At 44.6% G+C, this 22,638-nt stretch overlaps 1 protein-coding gene across 4 annotated transcripts; it reads right to left on the reverse strand.

Annotated features, from left to right (window-relative positions):
- Positions 1-285: 285 nt before the first annotated feature.
- LOC142501394 (uncharacterized) lies at positions 286-21,058 on the reverse strand. 4 transcript variants are annotated; one of them, XM_075611263.1, is made up of 10 exons: positions 20,902-21,058; positions 10,622-10,693; positions 10,093-10,536; positions 8,902-9,096; positions 6,256-6,450; positions 3,504-3,677; positions 3,066-3,134; positions 2,777-2,926; positions 1,907-2,122; positions 286-474 (listed from the first exon to the last, which is right to left on the reverse strand). In XM_075611263.1, the coding sequence occupies exons 1-9, from the start codon at positions 20,947-20,949 to the stop codon at positions 2,057-2,059; spliced, it is 1,413 nt and encodes a 470-aa protein (XP_075467378.1). In that variant the 5' UTR covers positions 20,950-21,058; the 3' UTR covers positions 286-474; positions 1,907-2,056. The 4 variants fall into 4 exon arrangements, with proteins under 4 accessions (XP_075467378.1, XP_075467377.1, XP_075467376.1 ...); XM_075611262.1 differs by having other exon boundaries at positions 2,040-2,122; positions 6,220-6,450; XM_075611261.1 differs by having other exon boundaries at positions 6,220-6,450.
- Between the last annotated feature and the right edge of the window lie 1,580 nt (positions 21,059-22,638).

Genomic DNA, 22,638 nt, shown 5'->3' on the forward strand with positions numbered 1-22,638 from the left:
AGGGGGAAGGGGGGATTAAATCCTTCAGTGGCTTTCAAAGAAACACTGTTAATGTGGTGAGGGTCTTTGAAATATAGCTGCCATTCAGAATTTAAAGAGACGACGTAGCATGACCCACATCACTGCAGCTCACAATGTGTTGCAGGCCGCTCTGGCAGCAAAGGGTTTAAGATCATTGTCATAGTTAAGATTCAAGGGTCAAAGTCATTAATGATGCTTTGGACCTGGGGGTATCCCAACTCCTGCAGTACAGAGGATACAAACAGAGAAAGAGACACAGGGAGCTGCAAACATCTGTCTTTTATTGTTCATCACACTTCACAGATAATTGTGTCTGGTTATCTTAACATTCGGGCGCATATACAGGGTAAACAAGGTATGGGAAGGGGGAGGAGGCTGTCCGAGGAGCAATGAGGAACCTCATGGTGTGTGTGTCCCGCCTGCCTTCTCCATGGGAGAGATAATCCTTGTATCCTAGAGAGAAGGGGTGGAGGAGAGAGAGAGAGATGGAGTGTTAGAGATGGAGTGAGAGAGAGAGAGAATTGCTCAGTCTGTTATGTTGTTATTCTAAAGCAGGAGTGGCCAACTCCAGTCCTCAATGGTCACCAACAGGTCAGGTTTTAAGAATATCCCTGCATAGGTGGTGCAGTCAAAGACTGAGCCACTGATTGAGCCATTTTTGCTGCAGCAGGGATATCCCCAAATACCTGGCCTGTTGATGGCCCTTGAGGACTGGAGTTGGCCACTCCTGATCTATGGGGTTAAACAGAACTTTGGTAGTGAAAGGGTTACAGCTAGAGATGGACACATTTTGAGCTGAAGTTTGAACCCGCCTCAAATTTGCAAGTTCCTTTCTAGAATAAAAATGCACGTTTGCCTTCCAGAACTATTTGCAAATGTGTTTGTCAAAATTTCACCCACAAATGTTAAAACTTTCAACTCCAGAACCTGAAATATGGAGTTTGGAGGGGAGGGAGAGATCAAAAGTATACTGCAATAGTGCAGCTGGTTTAGCTCAGTGCTAGATAGCAGAGATTGTGGGTTCTGATCCTGTGGGCCCTGACAGTACCCCGTGGTCACAAGGTGCCTTAGGACCTGGCTTGTTAGGATAGGCCTTGTGGAAATCTTTTGTGAGGCGCGAGTCATTTAAATATACTTTGCATATCCTATTAGCATATCTCCCAAATGTGCCTCTTTCTCTCATTTTGTTAAAAAATCTAGAGTTAATTTGCCCATCTCTAGTTACAGTCGGGATTGGGGTGAGAGGGGGGGGGATGTGTGTGTTATATCTTGCAAGAAAACAACACGTTTTTCTATTTTGTCCTGGCCATTATAAACATACATACACATGTTGCAATGAATGGATACTTTTGGGTATATCTGAAGTATAGACTCAATGGACTTGTAATTGTTGGCATGTACCTTCTCTGGTTCCAATTTTATCCCCCTTCTCCTTTCACTGTCCCGTTCTCCGCTTTTTCTTTCCCCTTCCTGTATGTCTATTCTTGCATTTTTCACTTTGTATCAAATTCCATTTTTTGTCTCATTCTCTTTTTCGCCCCCCCCCCCTTTTTTTTCCCACCCAATTCCATCTGTTCAATTATTTCTCCTCTCCCTTTCTATGTCCTCTTTGTTTCTCTCTTTCTTTGTGTCTCCTTTTTTCCCTCCCCCTCTTACTCTTTTTTTCCCATACTAAAGAAAGCTCTGTCCTCCATATGTGGATCATACTCTGCTTCTAAAGCAGCTCTGACTCCTCCAACATCGAGCTGCATTTTCTAACATCTTATAAACTCCAGTTATCTATCAGCTAGCCTTGGATAGTAAACTACCTCCCTAACCCCTGTCTGATAACAAACTGGCAAAGAAGTGTCTGTTGCAAGGCATCCCGCAGTGGGGATCAAAGTACCTCACTGTCACTTGACCTCCGCAGAGAGAAGAGTCATCGGAAGATACAGAAGGCAAGCTAAAAGTTGGGGGGTAGGGGGGCATGCCCCCCTCCTCCCTATTATTGGTTGCCCCTATGCACAGAGCCCCCTCACATTGCCGTGATACGCTCTTATTTCCTCCGGGGTCCTTTTTTCTGGCTGGGTCTCAGCGCTTCGGCTCGGCCCTGCTTCAAGCCCTGTTAAACAAGACAAAGAGCGGGAGATATCTATGTGCAGTGCGAGATAGCTGTGAGGGATGTCATGAGTTAGAGGTAGACGTGAGGGGTGTGAGGAGTGAGAGATAGCTGTCACTAGAAGACGAGTCTGTTTATTTGTTCAGAGCAAACTTTAATTTTCAGGCTCAACCTCCGTGCCGACATTAAACAGCGGGAGAGAGGAGAGGGGGAGACTCAGATTTGGAGGCTGGGGTGTGTATACATATATATTTATGTACGTATAAATATTTTATTTATAGGTGTATTCGAGTGCGTCACACTCTTGATTGTGTGCATGTGTACATATGCATATTTATATTAATATAAACATATATACAATATGTATATATAGAGGAAACACTGGGTACAAATATATATATATATATAATATAGCTGACAATCTAATAGGGTACTGTGGGGAGGAGGGGGGAACTGGTTCAGTTGTGTATGTGTGTATGTATATATATATATAACACACACACACACAACTGAACCTGTTCCCCCTCCTCCCCACAGTACCCTATTAGATTGTCAGCTCTGCAGGTCAGAGGGTCAGTGTGTGTCTTTTGCACTAGAAGATGAAGTGATGTAGAGCCCACTGATGAGCTATCTCACGGTGGGGAGAGGGGTTGTTACCTTATAGAAGCCGGTGTGGTATCCGGTCATGTACCAGGCCATCAGCATACAGGCGAGAACATCCTCATCCTCCTGCTCTTCCTCATCATAATCCTCCCAGTCTGTGCTGAAGAAAGGAGGGGGCGGGGGAGGAGGGGGCAGCGGGGCTGACTGGGGGAGGAAAGTGGGGGGAGGAAAGTGGGGGGGAGTCACATGATGCTCAGAACAGCAGCACACACAGAGGTGGGGGGCACAGAGTCAGAGGGCAGAGAGCACAGGGAAGAGCAGGGAACACAGGGAGGTGACGTACCGGGGGCCAGCCGTGCCAGGCAGGCATATGAGCTCTCACAGGAGGGGGGGGCGGAGGCCAGAAACAGCCCTGAAACAGGAAGAAAGGAAACTGGGGTAACTGCCCCATCACACACACACAACTACACTCATCAACTAGGTAACTGCAGCACAGAGATAACTACCCCCATCATACTCCATCACAGAATTAACTACTACATCACAGAGACAACTACCCAATGCATACTCCATCACCGAGAAAAATAACCCTTCACCCCCATAAAACAGATAACCACCTCAATCATACTTCATGAGGCAAATAACTACCCCTCACAGAGACATAACTGCCCCCATCATACCCCCAAAAACACAATACACAGGGGTAACTGCCCTTAAAACTATTTCCCCATCGCAGAACATTGCGGGGCTTCTCGGACACTGTGTGCTGCAGGTCGCTCACCTTGGGTGTTGGAGGGGGAGGGAGTGAGGGGGGCGGGGGTGGAGGGGGAGGAGGAGGCGGCGGAAATGCGTACATCCAATCAGATTTCTTCCCCTGCTTCCTCCGGTTGCGCGAGATATCCGGGGAAGAGGCAGAGCTTCTGCGTGTGTATAGCCAATCGGTGTCGTCCTCGTCCTGCCAATCAAAGCTGTTAGATGTGCCAGCTGTCCACTCCTACAGATACCAAAATCTGCATCCCCATCCAGTCCTAGAGGTGCCAGTCTGTGTATCGCTACCCAGTCCTAGAGGTGAAAAGCTCTGTTTTCCTGTCCACCTCCTGTGTTGCTATGCTCTATATCCTTGGCCAGTTCTAAAGGTGCGAAGCTGTGTACCACTGAAATTAAAAGTCCTAGAGGTGCCAGAATCTTTATCTCTGAGTTATCCAGTCCAAGGTGGTGCCAGGCTCTGTATTCCTGTCCAGTTCTAGAGGTGCCAAGTTACATAGTAAGCGATGTGAATAAAAGACATGTCGGTTGAGTTCAAAATATGTTAAATATAGACAACAGATACTTATCCTATATTTGTATTTGCAGTATATTGATCCAGAGAAAGGCAAACAAAGAAACCCCAGTAAGAGAGTATCCAATTATGTCTCATAAGGGGGAAAAAATAATTATTCCTTACTCCAAATAATGACAATCAGATTTCTCTCTGGATCAAAATCCTTCCCATGTTTACTTATTTGGTATATCCTGTATACCTTTCCTTTCTAAAAAAGATTTGCAACCTTTTGTTGTTGTTGAAGATATCTATTGTATCTGCCATCACAGTCTCCATGGGTAATGAATTCCACATTTTAACTGCCCTCACCAACTTTCCTTTGTTGCTGGTGAAATCTCCTTTCCTCCGACCTTAAGGGATGCTCTGTCGTGTGTATGCCCTTGAGATGACTAGTTATTTTGAAAGCTCCTTGTATTGACCCTGAATATATTTGTATAAAGTTATGATATTCCCTCTTAGAGCCTCTTTTCTAATATAAACACATCTAATTTAGTTAGCTTTTCATATTTTCAGACTTTCCATCCCCTTTATTAATTTGGTGGTTCTTTCTTTGTACTTTTTCAAGTTCTATCAAATTTTTTTTATGGAGTGGTGCTCAAAACTGTACTCCATAGTCAAGGTGTGGTCTTATCAATGATTTATACAGTGGTAAAATTATGCTTCCTTTCCCCGTTTAATGCAATATATTATTTGCCTTTGCGGCTACTGCCCGACGCTGAGCATTACTGCTAAATCTGCTGTCTACAAGTACTCCTAAATCCTTCTTCATCAAGGATTGACCTAATTTTGTCCCATTTAATTTGTAAGTAGACTATTTATTCTTGCTACCAAAATGCATAACCTTACATTTATCTGTATTAAACCTTATCTGCCATTTACCTGCCCAAAGTCCCAGTTTATCCAAGTCCTTCTGTAGAAAAATTATGTCATGCTCTGATTTTCCTACCTTACATGAGTTAGTGTCATCAGCAAAGATGGAGACTTTGCTGTTTATGCCAACCTCAAGGTCATTAATAAACAAGCTAAAAAGCAGTGGCCTCAGTAACTAACCTTGAGGTACTACACATACAACTTCAGTCCAACCTGAAAAGGTTCCATTGATGATAACTCTCTGTTGATAATCCATCAACCAGTTTTCAATCCAGGTGCAAATATTTTTAAAGAAACCAATTTGCTTTATTATGTACACTAACCTCTTGTGTGGCGCCATATCAAAAACCTTTGCAAAATCCAAGTAGACCACATCAATTGCATTACCATGGTCTAAATTCCTACTTCCCTCCTCAAAGAAGCTTATAAGGTTAGTTTGGCACAACCTATCCTTCCTAAATCCATGCTGACTATTACTAATAATCTTGTTATCCATTAGGTATTCCTGAATATTATCCCGTACTAAACCTTCAAGTAGCTTTCCCGCTATTGATGTCAGGCTTACAGGTCTGTAATTCCCCGGTTGTGATCTAGCTCGTTGTGATCTAGCTCCCTTTTTAAATATATGCCCCACGTCTGCTTTATGCCAATCTTGCGGTACTGAGCCTGTGGAAATTGAGTTGTTGAATATTAAACATAACGGTTTGGCTATAATGAAACTAAGACCTTAAGAACTCTTGGGTGCATGCCATCGAGGCCAGGTGCTTTTTTTACCTTAATTTTATCAAGCCGTCTATGCACTTCTAAATGTTTATTAATATAGAGGTTGTGGCTTCCTCCTGTTACAATATTTTTTGCAATGGACTCCTCCTTGGTAAATACAGAGGCAAAAAACGTATTTAATATCTGTCTTCTCCTTATCTCCAATATTTTACTTGCCCATTTCACACTGAAAGAATCCTACAGTATATTCTCTTTTCTAATCTTTTTCTTATTAATATACTTGAACTTTTTAGGGTCGATTTTACTTTCTATGCAATCCTTTTTTCGTTTTCAATTCTTGCTAATTTGATTGCCCTTTTGTTAAATTCCTTATAATTCTGATATGATGCCTCTGTCTCTTCTGTACTCGTCCAGTCCTAGAGGTGCCAAGCTGCGTACCCGTCAAATGACAGTCTTAGAAGTGCCAGAATATGTATCCCTAGGCTATGCTGTCTGAGAGGTGCCAGGTTCTGTATCCCTGTCCAGTCCTAAAGGTGCTAAACTCTGTATCCCTGTGCAGCCCTAGATGTGCCAAACTGTGTACCCCAGAGCGGTCTAGTCCCAGAGGTGCGGGACTCGCCTGCTTCTTGCTGCGGGGGCTCGGGGTGCCGCTGAGCGGGAGTATCAGGTCAGTCAGGCTCTGCTCCTCCTCATTCTTGTACCCGTCGTACATTACCACGCAGGTCCCCAACACCTCATCCACTGATCTAATGACCGCAGAGTATAGCTGTCCATCCTCCGACCACTGAACCGAGCACCGGTCACCAACCCTCCACTGCGAAGAGGGAGGGGCAAGAGATAGGGGCATGAGAGAGGCGGGGGAGAGAGATAGTGAGGGGGGAGGGAGAATCACGTGGGGGTAATAGAGAGAGAGAGAGAGAGAGAAATGGAGAGGGAGGGGGACATGGTGAAAAGAGAAAAAGAGAAGGGAAGGAGGAAGAGATGGAAGGGGGAGAAAAGAAAGACAGACAAAGAATAATGTAAAGAAGTAGATGATAATCCCAGTGCATCTGAATCTAAGTTTTTATTTATTGCTACAGAAGCAGATATACAAAATATTACACGGTAACAGGTATATTCTGTATCAAATACAGAATATGTTGCACACCGATACAAAAATCAAAACTCAGTGCTCCTAATGCAAGGGAAGACCCGCTGGGATTCGTTTTGCCAATCGAAAAAAGGAGGAGAATTAGGGCCCGTCGGATTTCCAAACGCAAATTTAACGAGCTTTTGCAAATCCGACCTGCCCTAATTCTCCTTTTTTTGAAGTAACCGTTGTATACTGTACATATTTAGTCAGCGAGTAGATCACGCTCATAGTTCTGTAACAAACCTTTTTGAGCTGTAAAGGTGATGAGGAGAAAAATAAAAAAGCGGTGGAAAGAGAGACACTGTATAGTTCAAAGGAACGTTGATTGTTTTCAGATGGAAAGGCGAAAAGACACCGCGATGTGAAGTACGAGAAACAATGTAACAGACGGGAAATGAAATCATACAAAAAGGAAAATGGAAGCGGTGAATCTGGCTGGGGTACCCCGCAGACACCTGTAAGTCACAGACCGCAACGCAAACCAGGTGGACATGGGTTCCAGGGATAGGAAAGTGGGTTATGATTACAGGTGGGTCACATCATTTATGGCGATCAATTGGGAGGTACCAGGATATTTCTGCATGGAATGGGGGACTGTAATAAAATAGTAAGATCCTTATTCAACACTAAAGTCCCTCAGAATCTAAGTTTTAAACACCCTGTGTGACAAAAAAGGGTGTCACCCCCAGCTCTGTATATTAAGCAGGGGGTCACCGCTAGCTGTGTATTATAAGAGGAGGGTCCGTGTTACCTGTGTATTGTAAGAGGGGGGAATCACCAGTAACAGTGTATTTATTATAAGACAGAGGTCATCGTTAGCTGTGTATTATAAGAGGGGGGTCCCTGTGTATTATAAGCAGGAGATCACTGATAGCTGTGTATTACAAGAGGGGAGTCCTTGTACCTTTGTATTGTAAGAGGGGGTCCTAGTACCTGTATATTATAAGAGCAGGATCCATGGTACCTGTGTATTATAATAGGGAGTTCACAGGTAGCTGCGTAATATAAGAGGGGGGACACAGGTAGCTGTGCAAAATAAAAGGGGATTATCGGTACCTGTGTATTATTAGAGGTGGACACTTGTAGTTGTTTAATATAAGCGGGGGGACATTCGTAGCTGTGCAATATGAGAGAGGCATAACTAGTACTAGGGTTGCTTGATATACCGATATTTAGTAATATCGGAATAACAATCTCCTCGAGTGCCGATGTGGGAGGTTACCCGTTATGGCGATATTATGGGATGTCAGAGGTGCTGCTTTGAAGCTGCCTCTGTCTCTCTCTCCCAGAGTCCCCCTCCCTTCCTTCTTCTGAATGCTGACCAAGAGAGGGAGGGGGAGGAGCTTCGGGCAGCATGGAGAGACATGCATGTGAGAGCAGCGGGCTGCAGCAGGGAAAGGTAGGAACTCCTCTCCTCACTTTCCTTAAGCCCTCCATCCCCCCACCCTCCCCCTGGGGCACTTAACCCCTTCTGCCCCCCCCTGGGGGCACTTAACCCCTTCCTGGGACCCTTAACACCCCCCGCCATGCCTGCACTTCACAATGTCTCTTCTACACGTCTACAATTCTGAATTGTTGAAAAATCTGTTTAATATATTTTTAACATTTCACAAATTAAATGTGTTTTAAATGGAGGGAGTATATAGGGATGAGAGTGATGGGATGAGGGGGATATTAAGGTTGGTGGGAGCAGCGTAGGTCAGGAAAGGTGAAGTGCAGATAAGGAAACGGTTTGGGAATGAAGGTTCTAGTAAATCTAAAGAAAATTTATTTTGAGACTACATTTTATTTAAATTTACTCAAAGATTTTCAGACTTACTTTAATAAATGTATCACGATATGTTTTGTTATCGCGGCAAATTTCTTAATATCGTTACCGTGGTGAAAATGATATCACTAAAGCCTAACTGATACCTGACGAGTATCAGAGGGGGATCCTGGTGCCTGTGTATTATTAGGGGGGGGGGGGGGTAAGGATCAGTGGTACATTTGTAATATAGAAGGGGGGTGTCCTGGTACCTGTGCATTATACGAGAGCCTCCCCTGTAACTGTGCAATATAAGAGGGGGCTCACTGGTAACTGTGCAATGAGGGGGTCACAGGTAGCTCTGCTTTATAAGAGGGGGGGGTCACCTGTTTGACAGGGGGGTTGCTGTCTTCACTGCTCCCCACAGACACAATTTCATCTAGGTGGTGTCTCTCCGTGTTCCCGTACCCAGCATATTCCACCACGCACGACCCAGCTTCTCGGTCGATGGATTTCACGGTAGCCGGGTACACGCATCCGTCCTCTGACCACACTGCGCTGCACGAGTCCCCCACCTTCCACTGCACGGAGGAGGCAGGGGATCGTCACCCATACAGACCCGGACTAGCCCCACCATGCTCAATATACTATGTGTGCGATAGAGGAAAATCTCTCACCCCTTGAATGCCTTCTCTATAACGTATAGGCTCACTCCCTCCTAGGACCAAAGTGAGTGAAGTAGTGTGTTTAAGTAACCCTCACTGCAAAGCGTTGCAGACCCCCTCTGTCAGCAATAGGGCCAATACGTTAAATTAAGGTAATTGATGCCAATAAAGAAAATATGTATTTTTAAATTACTGCGGTTTTTTTTTTAACTTGACACATCTCCAGTAACCAAATTAATTGAGTTTACAACCTTTACCTAATGTCTTTTATGATAAAACTGTAACATGTAAAAGGGAAATTGGGGCTGAAGGAGCACCTCAGTGGTAAGGTCACTGCCTTTGCAGTGAGTAAATCTGGTTTAAATCCCACTGTCAATTCTCTTTGTGACCTTGGGCAAAGTCCATTTATTCCTCTGTGCCGTAAGAGTGTAAGCTCTTCAGGGCAGGGACTCACAGCGCCTGCACAAAACTATGTACAGCGCTGCAGACAATGGAACGCTTTGTTCAGGGAGGAGTGGCTCAGTGAGTAAAGACACTGACTGGCACTGAGTTTGAAGCAGGGGAGCCTGGTTCAATTCCCGGTGTCAGCTCCTTGTGTCCTTGGGCAAGTTACTTTATCTCCCTGTGCCTCAGGCACCAAAAAACATAGATTGTAAGCTCCACAGGGCAGGGACTGTGTCTGCAAAATGTCTCTGTAAAGCGCTATGTAAAAATACATGCTATTATTATTATTAATAATAATAAATACATATTATTGTTAATTGTTGATTTCCTTTGGTACTAGGAGGCACTGGCCCTAGAAAAGTATATATAATATATGCTTGTGATTTTGTTATTAATGCCTGTGTATAAGGACATATGAATAAAAAATACTGAGTACAAATCAGACAGGATTTGGGGTTTGTTACTCACTTTGGAAGCAAGGGGGCGAAGGTGGGCGAGAGGGGGCGGGGGCTGGGTTTTCTTCTTATTCCACTTCTCCCCGTCGTCTCTCGGGGGGTCCCTGTGACCGTCTCTCGGGGGTTCCCTGTGACTGTCTCTCGGGGGGTCCCTGTGACCGTCTCTCGGGGGATCCCTGTGACCGTCTCTCGGGGGATCTCTGTGACCGTCTCTCGGGGGATCCCTGTGACCGTCTCTCGGGGGATCCCTGTGACCGTCTCTCGGGGGATCCCTGTGACCGTCTCTCGGGGGATCCCTGTGACCGTCTCTCAGGAGATCCCTGTGACCGTCTCTCTCCCATTCCGTCTCTCGGGTAGCCTCACGCAGGAGGGGGTCCCACAGGACGTCTTTTTGTGGGTCTCTGGGCACTGTAGCCCCCTCTGGTCTCCGGTTCTTATCGCTGCATCTTAGGATGTCCTGAGTCCAGAGGGAGGAGGGAGAAGAAGGGGTTAATTTGTATCCACTTCAATGCCAGGGAGGCAAAGATCATTGCGGAGGTTACCTGGAAGGACTGTACAGCCTTTTCGTAGGACTTAATGAGGGCGGCATCATCCCACTCATCTATATCTTCACTCTGCGCAGAGAGAGGAGCGTCAGGACACAGACCCAGTATACAAAGATGTCAGGGACACATACCTCTCACCCCCTCCTAATATACAGGCCTCAGGGATGCACAAGAGACATGGACTATCACACCAGGGATCAATTCGCCAGACAGAAACACAGAGTTTATCAAATTAATTTATTGGAAAAAGAAATATCAGATACAGTTACAACACACACACTTACAACTGGGAAACTGGGGTTACCCAATAGCTCTGGATGCAGGGACCTCCCTAAAGAGATTTCCCCTATTCTTTCTTCCTGCACATTAGTTACTCCCCTGTTCTTTCTTCCTGCAGAAAATGACTCCCAGCTTCCTCAGCTACAAAACTCTGAAATCACAGCTAAAGCTGAACTGATCTTATCTAGCTAGAGGTCTCCCTCTCCCCAGGTGTTTGCAATATGACCCAGCCCCTGAATCGTCCTGTCGGGAAAGTCCATCGGCATTGCCGTGCTCACTCCCCTTTTTGTCCTGTACGGTGAAGTCATATTTCTGTAAGGCCAGACTCCACCGCAGCAGCTTGGCATTATCCCGAGACCCGCTGCAACCAGCTAAGGGGATGTTTCGTAATGACCATAAAAGGGCAGCCATACACATATTGTTGCAGTTTCAAGAGGGCCCATATTATGGCCAAGCACTCCTCAATTATAGCATAAGCAGCCTCCCGATCTAATAACTTGCGGCTTAGGTACACAGATGCCCCCCCGCCTACCCTGTGCCCAAGGTATACAACCTCTGCCATCCCTATTTGTCACTTTGCCGGTTTTAATGTTAGCCCCGTCTCTTGGATGCGGACTAGGACCACCTCTACATGGGTAAGATGGTCAGCCCAGGAATTATTAAACACCGCTAAGGTGTCCAAGTATGCCCGAGAATACTCCTGCATTCCCTCCAGCAGGAAATTCATCCCAAATAGCATGACCAAAAATTTGTACAAGCCACTCCAGATGACGAAGGCCGACTTCTCCTGTGCTTCCTGGGTCAATGGGATCTGCCAGTACCCTTGGCTCAGATCCATGGTGGTCAGATACCTTGCGAACTCATCTAACAGCTCATTCATCCAAGGCATGGGATAGGCATCCGACACGGTCTGGGCATTTAACTGCCGATAGTCCACGCAGAACTGGGTGGTACCATTTTTTGGGGGGACAAGGACCACTGGCGAGGCCCAGGGACTCTGGAGATCACCCCCATCTCCTTCTCCATGCTCCGCTTTACCTCCACAGACACTCTGTATGTGGACTTATGGAGGAGCCTCTGATCACGAGTGTTGACTGGATGATCAGTGAGGTGCGTCTGTCCCAACTTGTCCGTGAACAGACTCCCATACCTTCCTAACAACTCTCGCGCCTGCTTGCGTTGGGAAGCTGCGAGCTGGGACACTATCCCCACGTCCTCTCTAGAGCCTCCCTGTCTGGCCTCTCCTGTGAGATCGGGCACAGCTCTGCTCACCATGTCTCCCGATGGTGGGCTACACACTGCCATCACCACTGGCCCACTTGAATGGTATTCTTTTAGCATGTTGATGTGGTAGCTCCGACATCTACTTAACCCCTGATCAAGAGTTACCACATAATTTGACTCGTTCACCTGCCGGATTACCGGCTACAGGCCAGACCAGGCAGCTAGAAGCTTGTTCTGGCGAGTCGGCTTTAGAACAAACACCTGCTGCCCCGGGATGAACGTTCTACTACGAGCATTTCTATTATCTTGCCAGGGTGGCCGCTTGCCTCGCGCTGGCCGGTTTGCGGTTGGTGACCCACTCTCGCACCTTGGGCAAGCATTTCTGCATAGAAAAAAGGTTATGCGAATGCTCTAGCAACTGGATCAAACAATAGTATATAATATAACCAAAGAAATCCAATGTGGGTAATATGCATATAAATAGTCTTGATATCTTGGAATTGCAAAATTGACAGATGTCCCCAGAAGGAATGAAAAAAGTGAGGTGCCCCACACTTGATCCAAACGTTATTGGGGGTGTCTTCCAGGAATAAATCTTCAGTCAGGGTATATGTACTCACAGTATAGGTAGAAACTGCCCACTCCCGCAGAATCATCTTTGAATCCTGTGATGAAGCATAAAAAAAAGCAGTGCACAGCCAGGATAAGGGTCCAAAAAATACTTTTTCTTTATTAGAACATTGTTAAAAATAGGAGAATAACAGCCCTCCTACGCGTTTCGTATGGCTAGTACTTTATCAAGGAGTAAAGATGTCATCTTCCCTGACCATTTCAGCATGAACTGCTCTTTGACCATCATGTCACGGAGGGTCTTAAAAGTTGCCACCTCACACCCGGCATCATTTAGACTGGTGCTCTAGCTGGGAAATAAACTCGAGGTGTGTGTCCTGGGACCCTTTGCTCAGAGCTCTGAACTGAGTCCGGTAGGTCTCCATGGTAATGGCATAATGTGCCAGGAGAACCTCCTGAACAACCGGGCAGAACGTCCTTCACTCCCGGTCAATCTCACGGTGTGCCATGGCTATTTTGCCGCGCAGCTGAGGGATCAGGTATTTGACCCAGTACTCCTCCGGTAAGTCACGCATTTCACAATAGTTCTCAAAGGACCGCAGATATCCATTGATGTCATCCGTGTCCTCACAGAACGTGGCAAAGCTGCCATATGCGAGTCGGAGTGCCCGACTGACTCGGAACCTCCGATTGCCAGAGGGCGATTGGGACCTCGATCATACAGGTGCGCCAGCAGCAAGGAGCTGGAGCATAGCGACTCGTTCAGCAGTGGTAGCCTGCTGGCCAGGTCGTCCAGCGCACACGCTGGATATCCACTGGCATGTCCACCTCCGCTGCAGGCAATCCCGCCAGAGCCTCCACCGACTCATCATCAGAGTTGGCGGGCGATTCCCGTGGTCCGGAAGGGCCGGAAACGACCTCAGGGCTGGCCAGTGACTCAGCTCTATCCCCTGAGCACTGCACCTCAAATGCTACCAGGTCAGCGACCAACTGCTTCTTGTCGCAGTTCCCGGTAGGTACTCCACACTCCTCATGGAGTGCGATCCGGTACTTGGTCTAGGGCCGATACTTGGCCAACATCCTTGTAGTCTTATCTGTACGTTGACTAAGCTACAGGGAATGGTAATGGTGTGTGTCCGAGTACCAGAACAGTTGTAACTGAGCTCTATGGTCTTCAAAATTGAGACCTTACTCAGGACAGATATTCCCAGAAAAATAATCGGTGTGGAACCTAGCGATCCCAATACTGACACAAGAAAATACCCAGTCACGGGAGACCAGGAATATCACACCAGGGATCAATTCCCCAGACAGAAACAGAGTTTATAAAATTAATTTATTGGAAAAAGAAATATCAACAGCTATTTACAGATACACCACACACACACTTGCAACTGGGAAAATGGGCTGACCCTATAGATCTGGGTGTATCTTGCTAAAGAGATTTCCCCTGTTCTTTCTTCCTGCGGTATCCTCTGCAGCTTCTCCCAGTTACTCACAGCTTCTTTCTACAGCTGAGATGATCTTATCTGATCTAGCTAGGGGTCTCCCTCCCCCCAGGTGTTTGCAATATGACCCAGCCCCTGATTGGTGGGAGGAAATGCCAAACAAACACAGTTACATGCAAAGAGTTACTTGGAAAGCTCACATACCACTTTGCAACATTCTAGCTGAACATAACATTAACCCCATGTTCCTGACATACTGGAACCAGGCTTACAATACAGATATACAGGCAGTCCTCGTTTTACAACGCTTCGCTTTACAACGAATGGCTTATCCAACGCTATGCAATGCATACCTATGTTCATTTTTACAACGCCAAAACGGCTTATCCAACGCTCTTACGACGCTTTGCTAAGTTGTTTATGTGTATATAATATATATATATATATATATATATATATATATAAATTATACTATATAATATATTATATTATATATTATATATAATACAGTATATACACTATATAATATATTATTTATTATGTTATGTTATATTATTTTTTTATATATATATATATATATATATATATATATATATATATATATATATATATATATATATATATATATATATATATATATATATATATATAAATAAAAGCATTTCGTTAGCCACAGAACGGTATCATCTATTTATTTTTTTGATTATTATATAATCAAAATATATAATAATCAAAAAAATAAATAGATGATACCTATCTGTGGCTAACGAAATGCTTTTATTTGTGCGAGCTTTCGAGATACACTGATCTCTTCTTCCGGCGATGTTACAATGAATGAAGCAAGCAAAAAGTATACTTAAAAATAGTGTCTCTTGGAATGTTATCTGTGCTAGTCCTTCCCCCGTGTGGATGTGTTTTATGGCTAGAAGTGTCAAAAGGTTCCTGAAAGCAAGTGATGTAAGAGTGTGTGTGTGTATCTGTGTGAATATAAATGAATGGAGAGCCCACAGTATGTACAGTGCTTTACAAAAGGTGTGTGTGGAGTGGGAGTGGACATATAACCCACAACTAGGAGCCCTACGCAAGATCGCCAGGACACTACAACCCATCCTCCAGGAAGATACAAGACTGCAACAGGTCTTCCCTGAAGCACCCTTATTATCTTCTCTGCTGTATGCTCCCGTGACGAAACGCGTAGAGTGGGAGCCTCATCCAGAGCGGAGCATACAGCAGAGAAGTTGCAGGAAGATCCAGTCCTTACCGAGCGGCGAAACCGGAAGTGACGTCAGACGCCAGTGGGAACAGTGTAACAGCTGACCGGAGGCTGAGGCGGAGGAGTGGGGAACGCTGCGAGACGGTGAGCCTGGCTGGCTAAAGTCTTCCTACACTAATGCAGTGTGACATGCCCGTTTTTAATTGTTAGAATGTGAGTACATTATTTTATTGTTATAAAATCTTTATACCTTGAGTGATCTGTGCTATGCCAGTTTCTTTCTCTCAATATTGGGGCACTTCATCCTGAGGACCTGATCCACTCTGATGAAACCTGATCCACTCTGATGAAAACTGCACCACCCATCTGCCATTGACTGTTTGAGTCAACCCTGCCTATTTGACTCTTACATCTTGTAAGTAGTCAATTCATTAGAGCCAAGTCATTTGGAGGCTTTTATTTCCACGTTGCCATTCTGCTGCACTTAAATGTTTTTTTGTTTCTCCCCCATGCTCCCCTTGGATTTTGTGTGTTTTGCTGTTACTGTGGGGGAAGAGTGAAGACTACCCCTTCCAGTGGGTTCCAGAGCAGGGGGTGAAACTGTATTTACTTATTACTATCACTTTCTCACTTATTTAAGTTTTCAATTAGTCACTTATTAACAGTGTCCACTTTTTATTTGTTTGCGCCTGTGTTCACTTTACCACTATACAATTGCACCCTTATTATCATACAGACAACCCCATAATCTCAAGAATATTATGGTGAGGAGTAAAGTATACAGCAGTACAACTGAATGCGGGACGAAACCATGCCAGGACCCAAGATGCAAAACCTGCACAATGCTCTACACAGCGGACACAATACAAATACCACACAGGAATCGGGAATACAAAATCAGAGGAAGGTTCACCTGTTCCTCCAGCAATGTCGTGTACCTCATCATGTGCATGAAATGCCCAGGGGGCTGCTACTACATAGGCGAGACAGGACAGGGGCTAAACAAGAGAATGAATCTGCATCACCACAGAATCACACGCGGAACAAGAGACAGTCCTGTCGGCGAACATTTCTCTGACTCTGGCCATAAGATGAACGATATGAGGGTTGCCATACTCAAAGGTAATCTTAAAACACCGAAAGAGAGACGGTTGCATGAATACAAATTTATGCAACTGTTCGGGACACTTAGCGGTGGCCTAAACAGAGATCGAAATTTTATGAGTCATTAATGACACAAGTGAACTCTCTTCCCATGAGCGCTATAGGCCATGTCTGTACATACTGTGCTATATGTATGCACACACAGCTGTCTCTAAGGCTTGGAACATAGTAAGCGCTTAGGTGCTGCTGCTCGCTCTCGCTTGCTGCCGCTCGCTCTACCAGGAGCTTTTTGCTGTCCTGACAGAGGAGACAGCAAGCGCTTGGGAGGCGGGTATCACTGTGTGTGTGTGTCACTTGGTAGCTGTCAGTGTGTGTGTGTCACTTTGAAGTGGTCTGTGTGTTTGTGTGTCACTGGGGAACCTGTGTGTGTGTGTGTGTGTGTATATGTGTGTGTGTGTATATATATATATATATATATATGTGTGTGTGTGTGTGTGTGTGTGTGTGTGTGTGTGTGTGTGTGTGTGTGTGTGTGTGTGTGTGTGTGTGTGTGTGTGTGTGTGTGTGTGTGTGTGTGTGTGTGTGTGTGTGTGTGTGTGTGTGTGTGTATATTATATAATATTTTAAAAATTAAAAAAAAGACATGTGAGAATAAATTATTTATTAACATTGTGCAACTTTGATAAATATATTCACGCACGCACACACGCGCGCGCACATGCATACACATACACATGCATACACACACACAAAGGCACACACACACACACACATGCATACACATACACACATGCATACACACACACACATGCATACACACACACACATACATGCATACACACACACACGCATACACACACACACACACACGCACATACACACACACACACACACACAGGAGACATGGATCGGGGCAGAAGGGAGACAGGGATCGGGGCAGAAGGGGGACAGGGGTCGGGGCAGAAGGGGGACAGGGATCGGGGCAGAAGGGGGACAGGGGTCGGGGCAGAAGGGGGACAGGGATCGGGGCAGAAGGGGGACAGGGATCGGGGCAGAAGGGGGACAGACTGTCAGGGGGCGGGCCGGGGGCGGGCGCGTCACTGGCCGGGGCCGGGCCAGTGACGTCACGGAGCTGGTTCACCCTCATTGGGCGAACCACTCACGTGACCGGCCTGTCTCGCCGGCAAGCGGGGGAATTTTAAATTCTCCTAAGACCTGCGCTTCCGCAAGCGCGCGGAAGCGCAGGTGAGCCCCTACTAAAGCCGCTCTGATTGCTGCTGTAGGGGCTCAGTGCTGAGCGGGAGCGCGCGTCAGCACGCGCCAAACATGGCCAAGGCCTTACACACACTAATACTCCTTGTTTTTCCATCCCTATACACCTATAGGGACCACATAGTATCCACACACACTTTGAGGCCCGGGCCATAGAGGGGTGAGGAGAGCGGAGGCGCGCTAACGCTGAGGCTAGCCTGCATAAGTCAGCGCGATTCCTCGGACTTGCAGGCGAGCCAGCGTGCGCGATGGGAGCCGGGGGGAGGTGGTTGGAGGCGGGGCAGTGACGTCGCTGGGCCAATCACCCACGACGCACTGACGTCAACGTCACGGTGCCGTGACGTTGACGCTGCTTCAGGCTGATTGGATGTTTTCAGCCGAAAAACAGCTTGGTGCTCGGCTGAAAACTCCAAAGCCTCCGCACGTCTGCGGACGCTCGCGTGAGCCCCCTCTCAAGGCATCCTCATTGAGGATGCAGGGGCTCAGCGCTGAGCGTCCGCACGGCTCAGCGCGGCCTGTCCGTCTATGGACTCGGCCTTAGTTGGGCTACAATCTCTCACATTTCCACACCTACCCACACCATTTATATCCACTCCCACTCCACACACACACCTTTTGTAAAGCACTGTATATACTGTGGGCTCTCCATTCATTTATATTCACACAGATACACACACACACTCTTGCATCACTTGCTTTCAGGAACCTTTTGACACCTCTAGCCATAAAACACATCCACACGGGGGAAGGACTAGCACAGATAACATTCCAAGAGACACTGTTTTTAAGTATACCTTTTGCTTCATTCATTGTAACATCGCCGGAAGAAGAGATCAGTGTATCTCGAAAGCTCGCACAAATAAAAGCATTTCGTTAGCCACAGAACGGTATAGTCTATTTATTTTTTGATTATTGAAGCTCGGCTAACACGGTACTGATACCTCTACATACATATATATACATATACATACATACATATATATATATATATAAAATACAGTATATACACTATATAATTTATGTGTGTGTTGCATATCTTATTGTCTGCGTAAAATATTTTGTGTATTTTAGTATTAAAAATGCCTTCAGGAACGGAACCTCTCATTTAAACAATTTTCCTATGGGAAAACGTGTTTCGCTTTACAACGTTTCGCTATCCAACGCCATTTTGAGTAACGCATTGAGTCGGATAACCGAGGACTGCCTGTATATACATTCATAATACAATTACTGACAAGTAGGGCTAATGACAGGCTTGACCTCTATTAAAAGCAGTCACATTTACCCCTACCGTCACCGGGGACAAATACCTCTCACCCCCTCCTAATACACAGATATCAGGGACGCATACCCCTCATCCCCTTCTAATGCAGACAACAAAATGGTTCAAAATCTAGAGCCTCATCTAGAGACAGGTTTTCAGATTGGAGGGGTTAAATGAGGCAGAGCATGTGTGACCTAGCCAGACTTGTTTGTGTCTGAGAGAGGCTGGCAGTCTGATCAGCTGTTACAGTATCCTACCACATATGCAAGTAACAGTAAAACCCTACCACCCTATATCCTAATAGCAACCAGAACCTACAGTATATCTGAAACCCTAGGAGAATTAAATCCTCATACACTGAAATTAAAATATATATGAAAACCCAATTACTCCGTAAAATATACTGGAATACTAACATAAAATAACACAAAATACAGTTTCAGATGCAGCACCCTCACTATAAGTGTATGTATGGATTCAGCAATATTGTATCGGTTAATAGCCTGATTTACAGACAATCAGCTAGACAATGTCATGCGATTAGACACTAACAATGACAGTAACCATGGAGTGCTTATATACATTGAAACACAGAATGAAACCGGACTACAATCAATACAGTGATATCCTAATATACAGAAACACAGTATCATAGAACAGAACCCCATTACACTTGTCTGTATATTGGGGTTCTGTTCTCTATATATTAGGGTCCTCCTCTATAGTAATGTCTCTGTATGTTAGGGTTCTGTTCTATGATACTATACTATGTCTGACATAGTATCATAGAACAGAAACCTAATATACAGACAGCAGTATCATAGAACAGAATCCTATTATACAAAGACACAGTGTAATAGAACCCCAATATGCTGAGACATTGTATCATAGAACCCCAATATATAGACGCTGTGTTATAGAAACCCAATATACAGAGCGATTGCATTATAGAAAAGGACTCCGATATACAGACAATATATCATAGAAGAGAATCCTAATATACAGAGAAACAGTATCATAGAACAGAACCCCAACATACAGACCCTATACCATAGAGAACCCTTATAGAACAGAACCCCATTATACAGAGACACCATCAAGAAATACAGCACATGCTATAATGAGACCGATACAGAGGGCTGAGCCTATTTCTAACACTCAACTGAAGATGGCAGGAGTTTGGTTGCTATGCAGAGAACTACCTAATGGGAACCTCTCACCATAGTGCCTTGTTGCTTTAACCCTATCAGTGCCTCATCTCTGCAACCTTCCTAAATCCAGCAGACTAAATTCTTCACACCAGTGGCTGTGCCCATCATATGTACAGTGCTGTGCACACTATCAGCAACATATACACAAAGAGCATTCATATCAGCACACAAGGCTCGTATGCCTATTGTATCAGCACATCAATACCCTCCTGTGTCCTTTTATATACAACATGCAGTATAAATAACATCCTTTCTATGATGTTATTGTCTGTCACTGCAGCGCATGTTGGAGCCTCAAAAGTGAAAATTAACAACTAAAAATAATACAATAGATGATCATATAAATAACATACACACATATAGATAGATAGATAGATAGATAGATAGATAGATATAGAATAAAGGCAGGCTATTATATGACATATACACATATTTACATATAAATACATATATTAAATATATGTACGTTTCTGTGCGTGTGTATTATGTGTATATATATATATATATATATATATATATATATATATATATATATATATATATATATACATGCATATATATGTGTATATATATATACACACACACACTTACATGTATATAAATAGATAAGCTATAGATAGAAAGATATTGATATAAATAACAGACAATACATTTACAGGTAAATTATATATATCTGAGGTACTGCCCGTCACCTGGGAGCTGTCCTTGTGATACACTATCTCCCTGTCACACGCTGCCATCCTCAGGTCCAAGCCTCGGACCCATTACACATACACAGCTAGCACCCCCATTCCAGTGCCGGAGCCTGTGGGCGCTCTGGGACATGTAGTCCACTCTCTGGCAGTGTCAGGGTCCCTACCTGCAGTTGGAGACTCCATTTCCCGTCGTGCTCTGCGGCGAGCTGGGATGCAGTGATAGAAGCTACCAGACGTCACAGCGCCACCGTATGCTGCGGAAGCAGCGCTGCAGCACTGGGTGTGATTTAAGTACCGCCAGATGGAAAATATTATGAATTATTTAAAAAATATACTGATAACATTTATCATTAATTATCATAATATTTGTCCCTTTTAATATATTATATTTTTGCAACTAACTATAGTCAATATTTTATATTGCTAATTCAAATATTTTCTCTCTAGTATCAATATTCATATTGTTTTACCATTATTGTATTTACTCGTAATAACAATATTAACATTTGCTTACCATTAAAGTTTTTTTTGCTGAATTTTACCAATTCAGTGTTATCAACCCATATTACCAAATTGGAATTTTTATATTAGAAAGGAAATATTTTTGTTGCACACAGGCCATATTTACACCCTTTGCTTGATCCGACAAATAAAATCGGTGCACAATTGCATATTTCATCTTTTAAAACTTCCCCTGAATCTTACACCAGCTGTTTCAAGGCCAAGGACTTGAAATCGGTGCTACCTGCTATAAGGTCTCCTTCATTCCAGGTTGTTCTTTGATTACTAGCAGGGCCAGGAAAGGTGTGTGAAAGCCAGTGCAAATATTTGGCAAGCATAAACTTCAATCCCTTTACTGCCAGAGGGGACAGTAGCACATTGCTCTGCAATATGTGCTGGCCTGGCAGGTAAGTGGTTAACACAGGGGTTCTCAACTCCAATCCTCAAGACGCCCCAACAGGACGGGTTTTAAGCATATCCCTGCTTCAACACAGGTGGATCAATCTTCAACTGAGCCACCTGTGCTGAAGCAGGGATATCCTTAAAACCTGACCTGCTGGTGGGCCCTTGAGGACTGGAGTTGGCCACTCCTGGGCTAGATTGTAAAATTTGACGAGCAGGCCCCTAAGTATCTTCTGTATCTGTTTGCGCCTGTTTGGTCTTATTTGCATGTCCTTCTGTTTATGTAATAGATGTCGCTGGTACACCTCCCCCCACACACCTGTACTGCGCTGCGGAATATATTGGCGCGTCACAAATAAACGTTTAATACCAGTAATAATAATCGCTAAGATTTGAATATTTTGTTTCTAGGAGGGTCTGCAACTTTAAAATCTCATAATACAGCGACAGTATATCTTGGTAGCTTATTACATTCAAAGAATTGGGTACAAATCCTTTTTTTTTCTTTTAAAGACCAGGTGTTACAAAGTATAACATACATCAATAATCAGAACCATAATCTGGTGTATTGCGCTGATAACTTGGAATCTGAGTTGAGCACATTAATGGAGTGTAGCAGTGGCAGGTGAGAAGACACGAGAGGGATTTGATGAGAGCTGCCAATTTCACAAGTATTGTATTGTATGTCTTTATTTGTATAGCGCCATTATTGTACATAGCGCTTCACAGTAGTAATACACGTAGTAATCATATAAATAACAAATAATAAATACATATAAATAACAGATCATGGGAATAAGCGCTTCAGACAAACGTAACATTTAGGAAGAG

This window comes from Ascaphus truei, chromosome 8 (genome assembly GCF_040206685.1).
Source record: "Ascaphus truei isolate aAscTru1 chromosome 8, aAscTru1.hap1, whole genome shotgun sequence".
Lineage (NCBI taxonomy): Eukaryota > Metazoa > Chordata > Amphibia > Anura > Ascaphidae > Ascaphus > Ascaphus truei.

Bases quoted from the DNA above. Each gene is read 5' to 3' on its own strand.
- LOC142501394 (XM_075611262.1), bottom strand. From the start codon at position 20,949: ATGGCAGCGTGTGACAGGGAGATAGTGTATCACAAGGACAGCTCCCAG. The intron at 9,097-10,092 runs GTGAGTAACAAA...TCCTCCGTGCAG, and splicing joins TTCGCCCCCTTGCTTCCAAA to TGGAAGGTGGGGGACTCGTG. The intron at 6,451-8,901 runs GTGACCCCCCCC...CCCTCTTCGCAG, and splicing joins GCAACCCCCCTGTCAAACAG to TGGAGGGTTGGTGACCGGTG.